A 24,199-nucleotide genomic window follows, 5' to 3' on the forward strand; every position below is an offset into this window, starting at 1 on the left:
TTCATCAAAATTTTTTTTATTTAGATCGACGTTTCGGTCCTCACCCGGGACCTTGATCAAGATCTTATTAAGATTTATCTTGAAAAAGGTCCTGGGTGAGGACCGAAACGTCGATCTGAATAAAATAATATTTTTTTTTTTACTGAAATTTTCCTGGTGTGCATCAACATTTGTTACATATTTACATTGTTTTTCAGATTTGCACCCAAGTTGTTATCCCCATAAGTGTGTGCCTCAGCCTTCTTCTATATATATATATATCAAGAACAATGATTATCCCATGATATATATCCTTATCAGTGATGTTATCACTTATAATAAACTCTTGGTCATGTTGGTGACACATGACTCACTGAAACTTGCATATAAAACAAAATATTGAACCCCCTGTTTTAAAATATGAGGGTATCAGAAGTCACCTCAGAGTTCCACAACCTATTTAAAAACACTGAAAATCTCAGCCATCAGTTTTGTGCCTTTATATTGCTATGAAACTCCTCAGTCATTTCTAACATCCTTACATTTTACAGTGTATAGTGCGGAGTTCCTCTTGTCCTGTTTACAGGCCAACCATGTTGCTGCCATCATTGCTGCTATTGACAATAACATGGGCAAGCTGTTAACACTGACAGTCAAAAACTTAAAAAAATATGCGTTACTCTTCTTATTGCAGTGACAGTGCTTCCATGTTGCTGAATGCATTAAAAGCACCTTATTTATAGCCATTTCATTAGCCCCTAAGAAGGATGCTTTTATATGGTCACATCTATTATCTATCTATTCCTAAGCTGTTGGTGTGATTTTTTAACAAATATTACAATTATTCTAATTTTATTTATATTTTAATATATTAGCTGTATTGGTACTGCACCCCCGCAACGCTGATTTGCTCTCTTGTATGCTATTTTATATTTATTTACTTGGAAAACCCATCACAACCAGGGTAAGTGATAACTACAGCTAACAGATAAAAATCAGTCAAATATTTTGAAAATATGGTGATAGAGGAAGAAAATGCATAATATGTGAGTACACAAGCCTTAAGACTGTGTGTGTTATGTGCTATAACCAGCACTGGCCCTGACTAGATTTACTGAAATTTTTGCTTGAATTTCCTGCCTTTCACTGGGCCACATTAATACTTTTACTCTACCCCTTTGATACACTTATATTAATACTATAAATTACAATTACTGTCTATTCTGCTTGGGAAAATAATTGCTTTTGAAAGTTTATAGGCAAAGTGGCCCAATGGAGTTTCAATTAACACTGACAATAGAAACATATTAAACAATATATATATATCTATATATATATCAGTCCTGATTTCATGTTATATATATATATATATTTATTTATATACTGACATATAAGCAATAAGAATCGCCAATTTTTTGCAATTACATTTTTTCTTCCGCAGCGGTAACCTGGGAGCATATTGACAACAGAATGCACATGATGTCACTTCCGCATCATGACCCGACCCTCTAACTCAGGGGTGTCAAACTCAATCACATAAGGGGGCCGAAATCTTAAACACAGGCTAAGTCGCGGGCCAAATTTTTTATTAATATACTTAGTAAGATACTAAGGGGTATATTTATGACAATGTGTAAAACGTGGAGTAAGACATTACCGGTGATGTTGCTCATAGCAGCCAATAGATGCTTTGCTACTGTTGAAATCTGATTACTGATTGGATGCCTTGGGCAACATTACTGGTAATGCTTCACTCCACTTTTTACACAGCATGATAAATATACCCCTTAGTCTTAGTTACTATGTGAGGAAAATGGAAACTGATCAGGCTGGATGGTCAGACACTCACCAAGGGCCACATAAAACAGCCAGGTAGGCCGAATTTGGCCCCCGGGCCTTGTGTTTGACATATATGCTCTAACTAAATATGCAGCGGAGACTGGGGGCATATTTAATTTTTTGAAAACAATTTTAATAACTAATATATATATTTATAAATAAGGCCATGGTTTTAGAATATGAATGTCTACATTATACTTTAAGTTAATTTAAAAGTGAACCACCCCTTTAACAGTTCTTTTATATCTCATTGTGCTATGCCAGGGGTGGGCAAACTTTTTGGCTCATGGGCCACATTTACTCACCCCCGGGCCGGCCCGCCAATGACACCAAGTCTCGCGTGATGAGACTTGGCGTCGGCGGCGGGCCGGATTAAAAAGGCCAAGGGGCCGGATGTGGCCCGTGGGCCGTAGTTTGCCCACCCCTGTGCTATGCAGTAATACAAATGTGATCATTTTAATTAATTTTTTGTTAATGCCCAATGTGATGTTCTTATTTTCATTTTTATCTGAATCCACCATGGAAGTGTGAGCTGATTATAAAATAGATTATAATAAATGAGCAAGACAGGTAAATTGTATATTTTTGGAACACCAAATCCCAGGGAATTTAAAGGTTATCTTCATGGACACATTTTTTTTTATCTGAAAAACACTTTCTTTCTTGGATATATATATCAGAGAGAAATGCAGACTGTCAGGTCATCAATACAACGCAATGTCATCTGTAATTACACTGTGAAGAAGTAATGATATGCATAGGGAAGTCAAACACTCGGAATACATTTACTCTTGTATAATGTGGTCTTCCAAAATATGTCATTTCAATTGTAATTTAAATATACTGTTATAACATATTAGCCAAGCAATATAATTAAACTATATTATTCTCCTATTTAAAGGTCAGGATGTGCACAGAGCTTTGGACAACCCAATGGTGGACACAAGCATGTTGGAACAATATATCAGCAGTGATTTTGCTTTTGGACCCCTGTAAGAGAATATTGCTTCTATCTAGCATTTGTAAAAAAATATATGGATTGTGACACCCACTGGGCATTTATTTACATTCAGCATTGTACATCAGCAGCTCTGTACTTGTATACCTGAATATTAATTGTGCCACCAATGCTAGTTTGCACATACAGTTTTGCTACCATATCAAAACAGCTAGTAATTGTTTGAACCCACCACCAGGGTTTTACAATCAGCGTAGATGTAGAGCCAGAGAAGTGGAGCCACAAGAAAAGCATTTTTGTTGAGGAGATACTCAACTGACCTGTAATTGGGAATCTGATCAGCATATTGCCCTGGCTGTCCCTTTAAAGCCCAGTGGGTGAACTTCATCCTTTGGGGCAGCGCTGTCCAACTGATAATATGTGGTGGGCCAGTTACTTATCTTTTAGTATGTTGAAGGGTCAGATTAAATTAAAATGATGATGTCATATAGTGAAGTCTATGGAGCCTTTGAGCAGACTGGGGGCCCAGGGCCCTCTAGTTGACAGCCCTGCTCTAGGGTTATGCCATGTCAATTTTGTTAACAAAATTGGCCTTCCTTTCCAGAATTCCTTCTATTTGACCCTCTCATTGTTAGAGTTCTTCTTACCTGACCCACTCTGCTAACATTTATGAAGTAAAAAATACCTTACTATCAACATGTGATAGAAGCACTGTTTACTTTCATGGTAGGCAAGGATGGTAATGCCTTTGCTGAAATATAGTACAGTATGTTTTTACCTTCCCAGTAACTAGTGAATCTATCAAAAATGTATTTCAAAAGGAAATTATCTACCAATATTTTTCCAACAGCTATGTGCCAATAAATCAACATTTATTTCTTCAACCCAGGTTACCTGATTCACCACCTGATTCTGGATCAGAGCCATGTTCACCACCGCAAATCAGTGGTAGGTACACACTGTTGTACAGTAGGGGGCAGAGGGTGATATGACTGAATGTTCAGCAGAAAGGCTGCTTTCTAATACCTTGTTTTGTGCTAAACAATGTGAGCTGGCCCTCTACCCCTATTTCTAGCATTCTAGATTCTTGATACTCTACTACTTAAATATAGAAGTAGATATATTAAAAAATAAAAGTAGAAGTATTTCTTTTCTTAACTACCCAACTAGTTAATCATTTGCTACATGAGCATCTACTTCAACCTTTGTGGCCCCATCTGGTGTAGTGAGCACAAGTAAGGTTTGACTGCTTGCAGATGTCAGGAAAGACATAATTGTGAAATCAGGGAAGGGTCACATTGATTGACTTAAACAACAATTTAACAGTCATCAGTGCTGTATTTAATGTCTAGCACATATATATATATATATATATATATATATATATATATATATATGTATATATAAAAGTCCACACGACAGCACCACACTCTGAAAGTTGCTGCAATGTAGCTGCCCCTGTGCACAAATCAAACACAACCAGCACCAAGGGTCTTGTGGTTCAAACAAATATTAGTGTATTATAATTGCATGTACAACCGACGTTTCTGTATTGATTGGGAAGTGCCACCCAAAGCATCTACTGGTAAATACCTCAACTGATACTTGACCATCTTGCTAAGGCATGCTACAATGACCAATACTAACAAGTGTTGAGGTCCTAATACGCTATTTGTTGACAGTTACCCAATGGCTACAGTGTAGGAAAAAAATAAAGAGACAACATGGAATGCAAAATGCAAAAAAACCCAAAATGATTAATAAAATGCATATTACATGAACAATCTCTGAATGTTACCTGCTGTGTATTTTCCTGCTTTTTGTGAAGAGTGAAATGGTTGAAGACATGCCAGCAACATAATTAAAGAGAATTGAAAGTAGAAACTCTATGAAGAGAAAGTATTTTGAGTGTTACACTATACTTTGTTACACTATACCATCAATCATTATTTCTTTTTTGGAAGGGTAGATGCAGGCCCCAAGATATTATGCAAGTACAATAATTCCTATTTCTAAAATACAGAGGTTTCCCCTTAAACTTGCTTTTGCTTGCCTTATGTGCTTCTTTATGATTTTCTACACAGTAGCTAGGATGTAATTTAACTTAATAAATTTGGAAGTTTATCTAAACAATTTTGGGTTTGGTTTTCTCTTTCAGGTTTGATGCATTCATCTTGCTGGTCAAATGGATTTCACCCCACATCTTCTACACCTTCAGGATCCTGCAGATACATTGAAAGGTCCATCGATACCAGCCCTGGAAGCCACTCCCTTGGTGCTTCTCCAGACACCTGCATGAAAGCAAATAACCTTGAAACACCTTGGAATGGTTCTACTCTGCCAAACTGTACAGGTTACAACTATCCCTTTACTCAACAACCACTGTCCCAAACTATCAGGTAATATATATAGAAACTGAAATTCCTTTTTGTTTAACCTTAGCTTAATTTTCATTGTAAAATGTTCAAGTTACATTTATTGTAATATAATAGATAAATATAGATAATATATAAATATGACAATATTAACATCAAGATCAATATTAGTATCGATAAAAAAGCATTCACATTTAATATATAACAAATACTTCAATTAGAAAACTAATATGGACACTACATGATATAAATTTGGATCTCTAATGACACAGGATGAACTTAAGTGGGTAGGTGGCAGCAAAAATATTTGTTTGTTGTCAGTGGGAAGAAATCTCCTCACTACAGACCAGCAAGGACCATTTTTTTTTCATTCACTTGGGTTTCTAGAGGTTAAGGTGTTGGTTACCGCTTAAGAGAGTTTTGATCTGTATTCCCTAGAGAACCCATAAACATGGGCGTCCGCAGAAAATTTTCCAAGGGGGGGCAAGTAAGCTAGCATCATCCTGCAACAGATAAATATATATATATTTTTTTTTTTTTGCAGGATGATACTAGGGGAGGCTAAATATGGCCCATACACAGACTGACCTACAGCTAATGTGACACTTAGTGGATTCACTGCTGACGTAAAAAGTTAACCTCCCAACTACCTCTTGCCGTTCCCACTGACTCCCAGGGATACTGTACAAAAGTGCGGGTGGGGGTGCTTTTTTTTTTTACCCTAAAATGTTTAGTATTAGTAGTAAAAGTATTCATACGCGCACTTCTGTTAGGGGATCTGCAAACATTTGTGTTTGGGATCAGTTAGCTTAAAGGGGTAGTTCGCATTCGAATTCACTTTTATTTTTAATGGTTTTTCAGTTATTTAGCTTTTTGTTCAGCAGCTCTCCATTTGGTATTTCAGCAGCTATCTGGTTGCTAGGGTCTTATTTACCCTAGCAACCAGGTAGTGATTTAAACAAGAGATGGGAATATGAATAGTTAAGGGGCCTACTTGGAAAAATAAGTAATACAAAATTATAATAATAATAAAATTGTAGCCTCGCAGAGCAATATTTTTTGGCCCCCATTTGAAATCTGTATAGAGGCAGAAGAGAAAGGCAAATTATTCAAAAAAATTAATTAGGAAGACCAATTGCAAAGTTGCTAGGAATAGGCCATTTTATAACATACTAAAGGTTAACTTAAAAGTGAACCACCCCTTTAGATGTGTTTATGTTAGTTTTATAGCAAGAAAGGCAGTGGGTACTGACTCCCCATTATATACAGTGAGATGCAGTCCGTATTTACAAACCCAGCACATTATATACAGTGAGGAGCAGTGGGTATTAATGGCAGATATTCAGGCCCTGGCACTATAACACTGGCACTGATACACAACATTGGCCCCACTGTAACTTACTATAAATGAACAAAACAATGACAAAAAAAAAAAAAAAATAGTAAGTGCAAAAAACAACAACACATATATAAACACACAATGAGCTTTTTCAGAGGGAAAGAGTTAACTTACCCTCCATGTGTTAGGGTAGGGGATAGATTATAAATTAAACAATTTAATGTCAGCTAGTGATTCTTTAGAACTGTATAGTACCTGTGGGATGAAAACTGCAGCAAAAGTTGAGAGTTGGTTCTCAGGTAAAGTTACAGCTGCAGATTCATCTTTTCAGTCTTTATTTCTGTTTCCAGTTTGCAAAATCTCCCGATCCCTGTGTGCATCTGTGCTCTGATTGGTCAATTTTACTGTCTGTCAAGGAAGCTGTGCTCTGATTGGTGAATCCACAAGAAGAAAGATCCAATCGGAGCACAGCAAAAACGGGCTTGAGGGGAAAGTGCAGAAACGGAGTAAGGTTTTTGGTTTTTTTGCTACTTTTCCAGGGGGGGGCAAGTGCCCCCTCTTGCCCCCTTCTGTGGACGCCCATGCCCATAAACCATAACTTCCTATCAAACACTCAAGATATTAAGTGGAAAAAAGGTGGCTGTTTTCAGACAATAATATTTTTTAAAGGATAGAGATGTGAATTCATTAATTTTGTTATATCTCTTCTACACACATTCTACATACATTCAAACTATCCACAGGCAAAGACTGTGGAGAAAAAGATTTTATTATGACTTACTGATTACTAGTCCCTTTTCCAACCAAAGGCTATTAGTGTATGGGTAGTTTTTGCTTTTCATCCCCTCTATCTGTGTGCACTGACAGGACAAGGGATCTGTCCATAAGTGCAGACAGAGTGGATTTCAACTTGTACTATTATACTAAAAAGGATGGTATTTATAGGCCACAATTGTCACTTGAATATATTATATAAATCTCACTAAGAATTACCTCTAAAAATACAAAGATTTTTGTCTTAAATGCTGGTGTGGTTTCACATATCAATAATATTTATGATTTGTATGGTTTACAGTTCCAATATTTATATTTTTTCATTTTTAGTGGTGCGGTTTCACCAAATAAAAAAAGAAAGCATTCGCATTTGGATGACAAAGACAAGTGGTCACCATGGAGCATGGACACTCAGCAATGTAAAACACATTTCAGTTTTTAATGCTACATAGTATTAATTAAGTGTTATTCCTGAAACCTCATTTAATTAGGTGAAAGAACTGGCATACCTTGGGAATTATAGTGGTCAAGTTCAAGAAATCAGCAATATTGAATGCTTGACCTCAGAGATTAGATAGAGAGTTAAATAAAATACCTGGGTGTTTCAAAACAGTTTATCATAGAAGACCAGTGCTTTCACTAGAAATTACTGTGCCACACTACAAACTTTATTTATGGTTTCCCAAACATTTACAAAAATGATTCAAATTGTGCGTCTGTACTCCTAGACCCCTCAACAGGTCTAGTGCTGTATCTTCTGATATACCTGTATGGTTACATACTAGATGAAGTTGAGAAAGTAAACAAATTCATCAACTTGTGTTTTTTCAAGTAAGAACTGCCTACTTTCTGGCTGATCCAGAGCAAATTATGTCTCTATAGAGGTCAATTTAAACTAGAGAAATAGCCAAATTCCTGTGTTTATGGGGTATTTATGTTTTGTTAGTGTTATCTTTATTTATCTATATTTTATTAGCTTTATTGATGCCTTTTAATATTTGTAGTTAGAGAAACACACACAAATATCTGACTTTATAATAACTGTTTCGGTAATGGCAAAAACAGCAGTATTTTATGGCAGCATGTATTGGCCCGTTGATATGTAAGTATAACAAAAAGAGCAACCTTAGGCTTTTCAGTGGAATTCCAGTTTTGCAGTTCAGCAATATCTATAGAGCCTTAAGGTGGTAATGCTCCAAATGCACACCAATATATAACACATTTATTTGCCAGTTATATACACAGCTTGCTCATTTCCTAGTTGCCAAAAGCAAACTGCAGGGGATTTAGTTCAAATGGAATTTTGCTTCAGCAGGAGTCAATGATGTAAATCTGGTGTGTCTTTCCCAGCACTCAGATTGAGCTTTGTATGAAAACAGTCATTATGACTGCACTCATATACAGTTCATAACAATAAGGGAAATTATGATCACCAATAACTTTATTAATTTATTTCTTAGGAAACATGTTCCTAGACTGTAGAGCTTGAATGGAGAAAAAGGTTTAAATAAAAAAAAAGTCTAAAAACATCAGTTTAAAAAAATACAGATATTGTTTACTGATAATTGCAGGGTCAGACTGGGCAGGCGGGACACTGGAATAAAACCTGGTGGGCCTCACTGACCCAGACCTGATCCCAAGCATTGGCACTCCCCCCCGTCACTTGAATGCGGCAAAGTTAAGTATAAGGTATGTGTGCTCGAGGAGGTTGGGCGGTCAGTTGGCTGATCTGCCCAGTCCTACATTCGTTTTCACTTTATTTAGAATGTAACCATTTCACTATGAATTTATGCACGATGTAAGATTTACCTGCAGTTTGTAGTGAGGCCCAGGTAGAAGGATCATTTGAGAAAAGTTTGGTATCATAGGATCTACAACATAGAGTTGGCCACTGTTGTTTCTTCAGAAGTTCAATATTGTATATGAATCTATACACCTCCAGCTAACTTGCAAGGTTATCACTCCCAAATGGTTGTCCAATGTATAGTTAAACACAAGAGGCATCAGCAGACAGAAGCTGGGAGTGATGTGATCTACAACCAGCAAATGGGCAGTCTGTATATTTTTTTATGGAATTATGTACAACAATAAAAAATAAAAAGAAATATAGTTATTGGTAAGTCATACTCCCTAACAATTGTCTATAGACATACTGTTATCAGAATAAAGAATTTTCAGTTCTCCATGAATTTTGCAACCCTGTCCTAGTTTAATAAATGGTATGTTCTATGCATCATATGGGTAGATTACTGTGGCTCCACCTGTGGCTTAATTTTTGTTACTGTATCAATTAAATATTTATTTATTACATTGTTTGTTTCCCCTAAATATCAGTATAGACAATGGATGTATAGAAAAAAAGGACTGCACTGATATACAAATAGAACTATATAAATAAAGATATACATACATTTTCATTTATACAGCACTTTCATCCAGTTGCATTATTGATGTGAATGGTTATGAAAGCGATGGCCAGACAGTCTCCTCAACAGACAAATGTTATCAGTCACTGACATGGAAGCCATACCAAACAGGAAACTGGTGTAACTTGTGCAATGCGAACGCAGAAAAGCTGTAAGTATCTGGGCTTCAGTGGAAATGTTTATAGTATATCCATCCTAAAAACAAAGAACTGCATTACATTATTTAAATACGAACTTTTATGGCATTGCTTCTTTATGATATATAATGAAAAAACACAAGTATTTGCTACTTGCTAAAATCTCTTCTAGCATTTATTGTTAAATTATTTGCCAGTTCATATTCTATTACAGGGATTTGCAATCCATAGCAGTTGAATTGGTGAACTACAACAGTAACACCATCAGCCTATACCAAAGACATTATCAAAAGTAGCAGTTATCAGAATTATAAGACTAATCTTATTGTATTATAAGTTGCCCCTCAAATATATTTTGAGGTGCTTTGAATGAGAAAAGTACCTTGTCTGGACTTTACACATACTTCTTTCTGTAGTTGACAGTGCCATTCATCTCAAAATTAATTTTCAGGCACATTTTGTCACTGGGGCTTTGCACCATAGAAGAATAACATGGAAAGGGAACACAATGTTCTATTTCTGTCAGATATCAAGTGCCTAATGGATACAGACATCAAAATGCAAATGTGTTGTTCACATGTGATAAATTGGTTGGGACGGGAGTAAACATTGAGGATTACATTCTGCTTATAAGATTGCTGTCATACTTCTGTGCAGCAGAAAGATAAAAAACAAAGACAGAGGCTCAATTACAGTTACTGGCTCCCTGGCATTTGAAGTTTAGGGGAAATCTGATGAGATCTTCATGTGTTCTATTTGGAGTTTATCTAGAAAGCAAATTATAAGATGAAAAGGTGAGGAGAAGTGTGGAAAAATCCAACCATTACTATGTCTATAAAAAAACAAAGAAATACAAAATCTAAAAAAGTTTTATCTAGTATAACATGGTCAGTGAGTTATAGGCTATAATGTTTCTGGCAAGTCACATCACTTGGCTTTGAATAACAGGAGCTGTGTTTTCTTTAAAGCAGATCTAACAACAGGTGTCCTTGAGTGTTTATGAGCATTTCTACCTACAGGGTCAGTTTGCCACTTGGTTGTGTGCATTACTGTATATGGGAAGGGGGTTTTTGTCTTCAATATGGGTTTCATGACTGATGATATTTTCATACATCATCTTGAATATGAGTTTAGTCCAGGCCTGGACACTGAGCCCCCCCACCAGCCCAATGAATAGTGACTGTCTTTGGTTATACAGTTATAGTTTATAGCTATAGTTCAGTTAATACTGTTATGTGCTCTGTTACAATATCCTGTAACAACTGGCTGAAAAGCACATCAGCCAATATATGTTATCATTCTAACTCCCTCCTGTGCATATGCACTATAAAAAGACCGTACTTAGCTGGAAATGCAGCGGATGATTTGATCAAACTACCAGTGAAAAAACTGAAGAAAATAACATGGGGTGTGTATTCGCTATTTTAAGGAATAAGTATGTCAAGCAGTACCTTTAGTCTTAGCACAGACAACTAAAAAACTTGGCAGGCCATGATATGCAAAACTGCAGAGCTTTACAGTATTCATTCTTTGTCTTCTCACTATACATTATATAAATATTTGAGCACTCCTCTATTTTGAAAAACTTCTGAAGACATTTATCACATTTTTTTGTATTTTACCATACATTTTTCCATTTGGGCCAGTTAGAGATGCAATACTTTAGCAATGAAGCACCTACTGTTTTTTTCACCACAGCTAATTAAACATAATGTTAATTAGCAAATGCCAAGTTTTAGATGTCTCTACCTAAAGGCATTCTAACACTGTACTCTCTCAATTATCCTGACCTATTTTAAACTGGTCCTAGACTTGTAAACTAACATAGCAGAAAATACAAACTGTACCAAAATGGGGTTTTGCACAATGTGGATTCCCACCATTCAATAACCTGTCATTAAGATGGCCTGAATGATTCAAACCCACCCACAGTTAGAACATGGTAACTTTAGTCAGTATTTCCATACTCCATGGTTTGACTATACAGGTATGGGATCTGTTGACCATAAAACTATTATCCAGAAAGCTCTGATGTACTGGAAGGCATCTCCCATGGACTCCGTTTTAATCAATAATTTAAATTTTTAAACATGATTTCTTTTTTCTCTGTAATAATAAAACAGTACCTTGTACTTGATCCCAACTAAGATATAATTAATCCTTATTGGAGCCAAAACAATCCTATTGGGTTTAATAAATGTTTACATTATTTTTTAGTAGACTTAAGGGGGCATTTACTACTGCTTGATTTTTTCAGTTTGGGTTTTTTGATGCCAAAAACCTGATTTTGTTGTGGCAAAACATCTGTGATTTTATTGCAAATTATTATGCGTCAAAAAACCACGCCAATTCCAAATGCAAAAATATGTCAGCCAAAACCTGTCGTGATGGCAGATGTTCCTTTTAAAATCAGAAGATCTTTCTTGGTTTTAGAGGTTTTCTGTTTTTTGTGTGCTGGCTTTGTGTCATAATACGAAAAAGTTATGCAACAAATCAAAAACGTCACAGTTTTCGCATTATTTTTTGCAACTTTTTTTGTTCTTACTTTTTCAATTCCGATTTTTTTGCTAAATGACTTACATTCTTGGAAATGAGTTTAGTCGTGGTTTTAACAAATATATATATATAAAACTGCAAAAATTCAAATGTTAATAAATCCATCCCTTAAACTATGGAGATCCAAAATAACCCTTATCTCGCAAATATCAGGTCACAAGCATCCTGGATAAAAGGTGCCATACCTATAGTACACATAGATATTTAATGCAGAACAATATACAGTATTTATAAACAAATACAAGGTGGAAATGCAAAGCACAAAGGTAAAGCTTGCTTGGATAGGCATTGCCTTAGACATGATTAGAGGGTACCTATCTGCCATATTTTGCTAGTTTAGATCACATCTCATGGATTCAGTAGCTCAAGCTGTTATCTTAATACAAACACTGTTATGGCAGTTTAAATTATATGTGTATATTTTATTGTTTAGGTCTCAAGAAATCCTAGGCACACGTCAGTAACTTTTGGCAGCAAAAATATTCTAGATGTCAATTATGAATATGTTCCTGACAAATGAAGGTTACTAACCAGCTCAAAATTATGTAAAGGGTCTTTCATCCAAAAAAGTTTTTTAGTTTAATGAAAGAAAATGTAATTTTAAGCAACTTTCCAATATATATTAAGTAATATCATTTTAAAGTTATTTGTAATGGTAATTGCATTTAAAATTGTCTGACTCTTGAAACAATGTCATAGGAGTCAGTTTTACTTTAGGTCTTTTAATCAGCTGGCTCGTGACATTGTTTCAGGAGTCAGAGCCAGGAGTGCAGAAAATGTAAACAGACAGACCGATACTGGTTGCAATAGCAATTATATTTACAAATAACTTTAAAACCACAGAAAATGTAACCAGCTAACTTAAGGGCAATGGTACACAGGGAGATTTGTTGCCCTGCCTTAGGGCTGCGGCAGACGGGGAGACTCATCTCCCTTGTTGCGGGCGTCTAATCTCCCCGAAATACCATCCCACCGGCGAGTATGTACATCGCCATTGGGATGGCATACGTGGCCCCGCAATTTCCCCAAAATCCTCTCAAGGCAACTTCCACGATTTCGGGGAAATCGCGGTGCGTGTATGCCATCCCAGCAGCCATTTACATACTCGCCGGTGGGATGGTATTTTGGGGAGATTGTCTCCCTTGTTGCGGGCGACTAGTCTCCCCGTCTGCCACAGCCTTTAAGGCTACCGCGGGTAACAAATCTCCTGAAAATGCCATCCCTTTTGTTAACATTTAAGTAAATGACATGACTCGTAGCAATTTGTCTTAATCAGAGGGAAATGCCTTATTCATGCCTGTCATTAAGCAAAATAACCGCAAATTGGGGGTTGGGTTTTTTTTGGATAAAGTATTTTTCCATAATTTGAATCACCACACCTGAAGTCTACTAAAAAAATCATTAAAACATTAAATAAACCCATTTAGGTTGTTTTACCACCAGTATTAATTCATGCAGCTAAGTTACAATTAGGTACAAGGTACTGTTCTATTATTACAGGTATCGGACCCCTTATCAGGAAACCCATTATCCCGAAAGTTCCGAATTACGGAAAGCCCATCTCTCATAGACTCCATTTTAATCAAATAATTCACATTTTTAAAAATGGTTTCCCTTTTCTCTGTAATAATAAAACAGTGCCTTGTACTTGATCCCAACTAAAATATAATGAATCCTTATTGGAGGCAAAACAATCCTATTGGGTTTAAATACTGCTAAAATAATTTTCTTAGTAGACTTAAGGTAGGAGATCCGAATTACGGAAAGACCCCTTATACGGAAAACCCCAGGTCCCAAGAATTCTGGATAATGGGTTCCATACCTGTACAGAGATAAAGGAAATCATTTTGAAAATGTTGAATTCTTTGATTAAAATGGAGCCTATGGGAGATGATCTTCCTGTAATTCTGAGATTTCTGGGTAACAGGTTCTGTATAAATCCCATACCACTTTGTTAGGTCAGGATTTCTATATATTTATCAAGTCTAAACTGTAAAAAAGGAAAGAATCAATATTGTTGAACAACCTAAATTTAGAGCCTGTTCTTTCTTTCAGTCCTGCAGTGGGATACCAAGTAATCACAGACAAAGGATTTAATTTCTCAACAGTAGATGAGGCATATGTCTGCCAGAAGAAGAACCATTTCCAGGTCACTGTCCACATGAGAGTACTTGGAAGCCCTATATATGTCAAGACACAGCTGGGTCTGAATGCAATTGAAAGCTTTAACCTAAAAGTCTTTGGTGTTAAAGTAAGTATTCCTCTCTGTGTGTCTGCTGCCCATATCCAAAGGCAAGACTTACAACATATTGTACACTAACATTAATTTGCAGAAACTCTGCAGTATTTTAAATATAATTTATTTTTTGCCAAATTTTCCACTTCATTTTCATGTAAAGTTAATAATTGTTCACGTATGTCCTCTTCTAGTAGATGTATAGGACTATCAGCTGGAACACGCTGAAGTTGTATTCTGGATATTGAAAGCTTTACCTATTATTTTTACTGTTTCTTATAACTGTATAGCTAAAGTTATTGCATATCTCATTTTATGGCAGAGCTGTTAACACAGTGCTGATCTTCTCTCATTTGTTTAGGTAGAAGCTACAAACCAGATGATCACAATTGAACAGTCCCAATCTGATCGCAGCAAGCGACCCTTTAATCCTGTTACGTAAGAAACTTTTTTCATATATTTTGGAATATAAAATTCTATATTTTTTAAAATTTCTTGAGCTAAACAGGACATAACTGGAGACTGAAACTATTCCATGTTTGGATCTTGTGAGGTAGACAATTAGAATAGCAGTATACAACCTCCCCCTTCTCCCTTTTTGTAACAGAAGCCCATTACATAGGAGGATCTGTGCACTCATAATCTAATTATCTACCGAAACCAACCAAAAATGGAGTAGCTTGAATTTTCCTGTTTGTCCTGTTTAGCTCAAGAAATACCAAAAACCATAGATTTTTCCTGATTCAAATAATAAGCAAAAAGAATGTTCAGCACAAGCGCTATTCATTGAACTCATGATTAAGAAAGTATACTGCCTCTTGCAGGCACACGTTGCACCCTTTGCGTTGCCTGTCGTTACCTACTTTACTAAAGGTGGCCATACACGGAAACATTTTAGCTATTGATTTGGGTCCATTAGACCAATTCGTCAGCTTATCTACCCCTGTATGGGCACTCCAAGTGGGTCTACCTGGGCAGGTTTGATTTTCCATCAGATCGGGGTCCACATTGGATCGTTGCCGACCCTAGGGCCAAACAATGGAATTACCCTGATATCTCCCACCTTAGGTTGGCATACTGGGAGAAGATCTGCTGTTTTGGTGAGGTGTATGGCCACCTTAAGACTGTTGTAGTATGGATGGAGTGATTTATATTTGTAAATTTGAAGTAGTAACTAGGAAATTACATTTGTTCTATTTTGCAGGATAAATTTACCATCAGACCAAATCACCAAAGTAACATTAGGAAGGTTACATTTCAGTGAAACCACTGCTAATAACATGAGGAAAAAGGGAAAACCAAACCCCGACCAACGGTACAGTGATTAGTGTGTGCTGGTTATGTTATGTGTTAGGCTAAACTCAAGACAAGGATTCTTCTTATTTCCTGAAAATGCTTGAACAAAATGGCAGATGCTGTACCTGTGTGGTACTCTGATTAGATAGGTAGATAGACATCCAGTTTACTGATATCCCATTTACTGAAAACTTGGAGGACTTATATATAAAGCTTCTGCAACAGGGCTTGATAAGAATCAGTGTGGTTTAAATGCAATAAACATTTGGGGGACCCGACAATCACAGATCACAGTACAGTTTGATCAGCATCCAACCAGATTGCATTATACAATGTGTGTGTGACTAACTTATAGATTTCTTCCAATCAGCAGATGACCTGGTAGCTCTAAACACTTAGGGGCTGATTTACTTACCCACGAACGGGTCGAAATGAGTCCGATTGCGTTTTTTTCGTAATGATCGGTATTTTGCGATTTTTTCGTATGTTTTGCGATTTTTTCGGATTCTTTACGAATTTTTCGTTACCAATACGATTTTTGCGTAAAAACGCGAGTTTTTCGTATCCATTACGAAAGTTGTGTAAAAAGTTGCGCATTTTTCGTAGCGTTAAAACTTACGCGAAAAGTTGCGCATTTTTCGTAGCGTTAAAACTTAAAAGGTGCAAAGTTTCGCGTAAGTTTTAACGCTACGAAAAATGCGCAACTTTTCGCGTAAGTTTTAACGCTACGAAAAATGCGCAACTTTTTACGCAACTTTTGTAATGGATACGAAAAACTCGCGTTTTTACGCAAAAATCGTATTGGTAACGAAAAATTTGTAAAGAATCCGAAAAAATCGCAAAACATACGAAAAAGTCGCAAAATGTTCGTTTTCAAGTCGGAACTTTTCCAATTCGGGTCGGATTCGTGGGTTAGTAAATCAGCCCCTTAGGGTTTAGCTATTATCATTTGTAAAGTAATAGTGAATATGTTCCTATATCATAACCTAGAGTATTCTAAAATAATAATATAGTCTTGAACTGTAAACAAGACTAGGGCTTTTAAAATAAATATGTTCCCATACACAGTTTAATCTTCACCATTATATCTCTTATATGTGTAAGGAGCTGGGTGTTTTACACGTATCTGCTGTAATTTATGTGCTCTGTCTCTCCCCCAGGTATTTCATGTTGGTAGTTGGTCTGTATGCTGTTTGTCAAGAGGATTCATATTTAGTTGTTGCTCATGTCTCAGAAAGAATCATTGTAAGGGTAGGTATTGGCACCATATACCATGACTGGTAAATGACTACCATAGGTTGTAATAGAACTGCATTAAAGCTAAGGATGTAGAATTCAAATTAACTCCAAAACAAGCAAAAGGCCAAATATTTGTAACCTTTGCCCTGATGAGGGATGTGTTCCCATAGGCCCAGGGACAGTTTATTTAAGGGGCCCATGGTTTATTTAAGGGGAGAGATTACATGGCTTTTCCTCTTTGGAGTCTGAAGTCTCAGGGGAGTCTGGGGAGTATGGTCCCAGTAAGAAACTCTGTGGCCTAAGAAAAAGAGGACCCTTAGTAAAGTCGGGAAAATAGAACCTGTCAAGGAAGTATAGTGTCATGGATAGCAGATACTGTAAAAGCACCCTCTGAGAAGTGTTAGCTAGAAAGAGCAGCCTGTGCTTCACAGAGGAGATTTACTGTGGGGTAGTTCCCCAGATGGTACTCACCAAATGTAGGGACATTAGTTGGTAGGAGCAATGGGAATTCTGTGTGATCACTTGAAACAGCCTGACACACCAGGAGCCTGCGAGTACCCCAAGAGAACTCTCAACTCTCTGAATATAATGAGAAATATTTTAATAAATGATCTGGCTCAGGAACCGCGGGCAGCCTTTGTTTCACTTTGTGTCATTAGAGTTGCAGTTCAGCCTCCTCTAACCCTTCCTCCACCTTTGTGAAGGCGAGAGAGGGTTGTAAATGTAATGGTGTTTTGCCAGACAGACAGATTTAGGCAATACAGCCAAGAAAGGGTTATATACTTAATGCTGTAAATAACAGGGTTCTCTACTATGTCTGCCTTGTTTGTCCTGAGTGACACATTTTGAATGACGTGTAATGTAGTGGCATTCTAGGGGAATGTTATTGTGCATCACCAGAAGGTATGTATCGCTGCTGCTGCATTCATAAATGGGTGCAATCCTTAGGTCACAAACAAATAGCAGACACAGCATTGTAATGGGAGCCCTGTTTTGTCCCTCCAGCCTGCCGAAAATATGACATTGATGGAGTTAGAGACTTCTCTAGTTCTCAAGTCAGACTTGGACTTGAGAACACTATCAGAAAAATGAATTTTTTTATATGTGGCTCATAATTAATATAGTGTAGCAAAAAAGCATTTTATCTTTTTTCTAAATCATCATTTTTGTGCCTAAATGGTGAAGCTACCTTCCTTGTAAATGTGATTTGTTTCTGCCTTCATCCTGTCAAACTGCAAAATTCTAGGTGCATTCATGATACGCACAAAAACAACAAAAAAGAAAAATTATTAGGGTGCATCTTAAAGACACTGTAAAACTTAATATTCAAAAAAGACATTTTACACAAACGCTATTTTTTTGCCGATCCTCTGAAGTAACCTTATTCTACATATTTTATCTCCCATAAGAACTGATAAATATTCAGCTGCATTAATTGTGTGGCACTCCCACTGTACAAGTTGCAGGCTACAATTGCTGCAATGTAACTATTAGGGTGAAGACAAATGGAGCTACTAGTAGCTGATACTTTTTCACAGCTACAATACTGAGGATTGCCTTTCGTAAAACACACTTAGAGACAATTATCAGTATCAGTATGAACAGCATTGTCTATTTTAGTAGCCGTGACAAGTAGCTGCTACTAGTAGCTCTGTGTGTCTCCAGAAGCACCACTGAAGAGAGCAAAAGGGTTATTACCCCTAGTTATGAAGTGCTAGCAAAGGGACTCAAGCAGGCTTGAGATAGAGAGAGTTAATTGAAGTTTGGGCTCTGAGGGCTGAGGCACCCTTGTGAAAACAACTGCTGACTGTAACTATTATATCTGTATCTGCAGACTAGCACTGACACTGGCTTAATGTAAATTTCAAAAATGTTACAGGGCAGAATGCTGCATTACAAGAATACAAAACTTTAACACTATGAAAAAACAGCAAGAAATTGCTATTATAAAGAAATGAAGATGTACCAAGCTGACAGATTCCCTGAAGGTTTCTTATGCTGTTATTGTATCTCTGACATTCATATTTTGTAGGCATCCAACCCTGGGCAATTTGAGAATGATAATGATGTCCTGTGGCAGCGCGGGCATGTCCCAGAGACAGTAGTCTCTCATGGGCGAGTTGGAATTAACACTGACACACCAGATGAAGCACTGGTTGTATGTGGCAACATGAAAGTGATGGGGACGGTCATGCATCCTTCTGACAGTCGAGCAAAAAGGAATATCCAAGAGGTGAGCCCAAGGACCACTGCTTCACTTCCATTTACACAACAAGTGCAATGCAAGCATCACATTTAATGTTACTTATAAAAATTCAAACATTAACCTTTAAGAGAAAAAGTCTAATCTGTTTTTAGTAGGTTGGGATTCAAGTTTCGAAATGTATAGAATCAACATGAAGATTCATTTCATTATGTTGGGTTGGAAACCCCGACTTCAGCTTATTCTTCCGCTTTTTCTTCTTCTTAATCCCGCCCCCTGTCTTTTTGTGGCGCCGCTCTGAACACCCCAATTTTCCCATTGACTTTGACAGGGAAGATTTTCAAACTGCTGTCACTCTTACAGCTTTGAAGCTACACCCCCCAAACTTGAATAACATAATCATGGGGTCACCCAGAAGGAAACAGCAACATTTGTTGGATGACCCAAAGTGGGAGGGGTAAACAACAGCCAATCAAATTTCAACCATTGACTTAATGGGGAAATTGAAACTGCTGCCAATCTTACAGCTTTGAGGCTACACTCCCAAAACTTGAATCACATAGTCATGGGGTCAGCCTGAATGAAAATATGATGATTGTTGGATGCCCAAAAGTGGGCGGAGCTGTGAACAGCCTATGAGATTCTACCTATTGACTTGGCAGAAATTCAACCTGCTGCCATTCTCACAGTAATAAAGTCCCCAAACTTTGCAGAGTTAGGCACCAGGTAACTGCGGTTCAAGGTTAGAAAAAGTGGACAGAGCCACCAACAGACAATCAGATTTTAACTATTGATTTTCAATGGGGAAATTCAACCTGCTGCCATTCTCACAGTATTAACACCAGGGTCACTAGGGGACTGCATTTTTAGGTTTTAAAAAGTGGGTGCAGCCACCAACAGCCAATCAGACTTCACCTATTGATTTTTTTTTTTTAAATTTATAATGCTGCCTTTCTCATACTATTTATTTCAGGGTTCCCAAACTTTGCACAGTCAGTCACTCACTGACTACGTATTCAGGTTTAGAAAAAGTGGGCAGAGCCACCAACAGCCAATCCATTTCCACCTAATAAATTGTATTGGTTTATATTTAAACTGATGCCATTATTTAAGTATGACTGTTTTAAGTGACTGTTTGTCACTGGGTGACTTTGACTCAAGGTTAGAAAATTTAAATTTAAACTGCTGCCGTTCTTTAACTATTAATCCTAGGGTCCCTAAACTTTGCATAGTTAGTCACTGGGTAACTGCAGTTCCAGGTTAGAAAAAGTGGGCGGAGCCACCAACCGCCAATCACAATTTACCTATTGACTTTTATTGGTTTAAATTTAAACTGCTGCTGTTCTTTAACTATTAATCCTAGGGTCCCTAAACTTTGCAGAGTTAGTCACTGGGTAACTGCAGTTCCAGGTTAGAAAATGTGGGCGAAGCCACCATCCGCCAATCAGATGTCACTCATTGACTTTCAGTGGGGACATTTAAATTGTTGCCATTCATACACTATTAAAACCAAACTTTGCACAGTTATTTTTAGTATATAACTGTGGTCCAAGTGGGAGGAGCCAAGAACAGATCAGATTTCATTCAGTGACTTCACGTTTTTCAACCCAACATGAAGTTTGTTCTCAAACTTCCCTTACTAGTTTACCATGCAGGCTTGAACCCAGCATATCTTTTGCTTACGTTTTTTTTTCTTAGCAGAAAATATTCACTCTGCAGCCAGAGTCTCATAACAAATGGGCCAATTTCAGTTGCATTTAGCATGGCATCAGTTGCCTTTGATGTCACTGCAACTACAAAAGTAAAATACTTGAAGCCACATTCTTGTTTAGTCCTTCCATCACTAAGCTGCAAATATCTATATAAACTACTTAAATTAAAACAAAAGCAGCTATAAAAGCAGTCAGGGGACTTATATTTAGATGAACTTTGCATTATTCACTGAAACTATAGATTACTGAATTCTCAACTGGTATATCATACAAGTCAACTCCAACCCCCCAGCATGACCCGCTCCCTCTTAAATATTCCAGGCTAGTCAATTGTAACTGCTGCAAATGTTATTAAAGTGCTTCTGGCATTGACCCTCGCATTCTTTGATGTTCAGCAGGATAAAACTTTTTTTTTCTAATCTTGGTTGTAGGGTATGCACCAATGAATGCTCTTTCTACGTGAAAGCTACCATTGCTGCTGTCTTTCATATAGTCAGCTAATATGACAAGGGCATAAAAACAGCTTGCATTTGAATTCGGAACAGTGAGTCCATGAGAATATAGGGTTGATTCACTAAAGTGCGATAATGCTTATCTCATGCTTTTTTGCGTTAAAAATGATGCGCCAAAAAAACGCGTGATTCGCTAGTATAAAGTATTATTGCATGCGGTAAGTCGCATATCACGTGCGTTAAATAGCGCGCAACCGAATGCATTAATTTTACCTCATTGCATTAATTAGCGAGCAGAAATAATACTAACGCATGATTCACAAACACTTAGATGCGCAAAATATCGCATTAGTCTGTGCGAAAATTAACACCTACTTGGGGCAGGTGGTAATTATAGAAAAGTACAGTTAATGAGCTTTTGGCAACACAATATGGACTTTGCAGTGTGATTTATTCAAGTATGTGTTGGCCCTAGAGTGATGCAGCCTCCAGTTTGCAGGGAAATGGTCATTTTAAGAACAGTAGTTTTACGAAAATAATGGCGTGTATGGCTAATATGGCGTGCGTTTTTTTGCACGCGGTGACAATCTGTGCGCGTTGTGTCAAATACTGCACAATAATAGTCTTCGTGACTTCGCGATTCCTTTTAGTGAATCGTGCGTTAAGAAACGAAAAATTAGACGCAATAAAATTTTTAACGCATGCTGTAAATAGCGCTCGTTTTAACGCACCTTAGTGAATCAGCCCTTATATCTTAAGTACTTTCTTTACTACCTATTTTTAGGCTGACACACTGGAGCAGCTAAGAAGAATAGCCCAGATGAGGCTTGTTGAGTATGACTACAAGCCTGAATTTGCAAAAGCTATGGGAATAGATTCCACCCATGAAACAGGTAATACATATATGTGTGAGTCTGTGTGATTGATAATAAAGCCAGATCCATATACTTTGCTACTTGGACTTATAAGAATCAAAGAAGCAAGCAAACAAAAAATAATCGAAGGGATTATCTAACATGATCACCATTTTTTCAGACAGACACATATTTAAAAAATACACTAGGCTACACTAGCAGTTTGTGTTTGAAAATGACTGTGACCAGATTTATTGTTCATACATTTCCAACAAAGTTTTTAGAAAAACAAAATAAGAAACGAAAGCATTTAGTATCTAGAAATGTAGAGCAAAGTGCAAATAATCCACACAATATTTTTTGCACTTTGCCCCTTTTACCAAAGGTTTGCAAGCTAAACTCCTTTCCTGGAAGAAAGTTAAGTGACACTCAGTTTTTGTTTTATTCTTAACACACAACCTAGGGAATTCCAGGCAGGGCTGCAAGGCACAGGGGAGCCCTGCATTTAGTACCTGCTTATGACAAACATTAAGTGCAGTGCACCCATTCTATTAGTACAAATTTTCCCTGTATGTGCCCCCATTAATGCACCACCACTTGCAGTTATATCATTTGGTAAATGAGCCTTTATGTGCAATATGTCTGTCCAGCACTAACTTACAAGGTGCGGCAGTGCCCTGTAGTTACAGCCTACCTGTCAGCCTTCACAGACCTTTGCCTTTGGTTTAATTGCTAGGTGAACTGGCCCTAGTGATCTTACACATAGGGGCACATTCATGAAAATGCGAGTTTGAATCCCGAATGGGACAAATTTGGATTGGATGCAAAAATTTCTGAAGATCGCAAATATCATGAAAATGCTTACAAAAAAATCATATTAGTCACGATAATATCGTATTGGCGATCCGAAAGTCACAAAATTTTCGTACTGAATGATTGTAAACAGCGGGAAAACCTTTCCGATTTTTTCTCGCAAATGTACGAAAAAGTCGCAGGGGCGTTGAAAAAGTTGGCGAAAATACGCTCGGAGCGTTCGTGTCTTAGTAAATCTGCCCCTTAGGGTAACGGTAAATAATCCCATGTAATAACAAATAGAAATTACGAGAAACCAAACTCAATGTGTAAATAATTTTAATAAAACCAAAACTTTAAAGGAGAAGGAAAGGCTAAGTCACTTGGGGGTGCCAAAATGTTAGGCACCCCCAAGTGACTTACATGACCTACCTTGTACCCCGGGCTGGTGCCCCCGTTAGGAGAAAACAGCACCAGCCCGGGGCACCTGTAGACACCGCTTCCTCCTTCCTTTGCGCGCTGCTGCCGAAATCCGTGGGCCGGCGCATGCGCAGTAGAGTGAAAAGCCGACTTTAATGTTTAAGTTCGGCTTTTCACTCTACTGCGCATGCGCGCGCAAGCGAGGAGGAAGCAGGTAGCGCCGGCAGCTGCCCCGGGCTGGTGCTGTTCTCTCCGTACGGGGGCACCAGCCCGGGGTACAAGGTAGGCGTTCTAAGTCACTTGGGGGTGCCTAACATTTTGGCACCCCCAAGTGACTTAACCTTTCCTTCTCCTTTAAGCATTGACTGTCACCACATTTTGCTAGGCAACGTACTTCTCCCACAGCATATGCAAAACATGAAAACATAGGGCTAGCAAATAGATTCTACAATCTACGGCACTTGGTTTGTTAAAAGTATGTTTTTATTGTCACCATATTAAGCATCCTAACAAATTGTTGTTATCCAAAGTCTGTACAGGTATCGGACCCCTTATCCGGAAACCCGTTATCCAGAAAGCTCCGAATTACGGAAAGCCCGTCTCTCATAGACT

The 24,199-nt window shown here is 37.5% G+C and overlaps 1 protein-coding gene across 1 annotated transcript in view; it reads left to right on the forward strand.

Moving 5' to 3' along the window:
* myrfl (myelin regulatory factor like) overlaps positions 1-24,199 on the forward strand; it is a 72,561-nt gene that overhangs the window by 12,634 nt on the left and 35,728 nt on the right. Inside the window, exons 2-12 of the mRNA XM_031898926.1 lie at positions 2,720-2,810; positions 3,666-3,724; positions 4,935-5,175; positions 7,595-7,683; positions 9,691-9,841; positions 14,439-14,634; positions 14,981-15,057; positions 15,824-15,934; positions 17,076-17,166; positions 19,187-19,387; positions 22,306-22,414. Of these exons, the coding sequence (XP_031754786.1) occupies positions 2,720-2,810; positions 3,666-3,724; positions 4,935-5,175; positions 7,595-7,683; positions 9,691-9,841; positions 14,439-14,634; positions 14,981-15,057; positions 15,824-15,934; positions 17,076-17,166; positions 19,187-19,387; positions 22,306-22,414 (1,416 nt within the window). The remainder of the gene's footprint in view (positions 1-2,719; positions 2,811-3,665; positions 3,725-4,934; positions 5,176-7,594; positions 7,684-9,690; positions 9,842-14,438; positions 14,635-14,980; positions 15,058-15,823; positions 15,935-17,075; positions 17,167-19,186; positions 19,388-22,305; positions 22,415-24,199) is intronic.

Source organism: Xenopus tropicalis, chromosome 3, assembly GCF_000004195.4.
Source record: "Xenopus tropicalis strain Nigerian chromosome 3, UCB_Xtro_10.0, whole genome shotgun sequence".
Lineage (NCBI taxonomy): Eukaryota > Metazoa > Chordata > Amphibia > Anura > Pipidae > Xenopus > Xenopus tropicalis.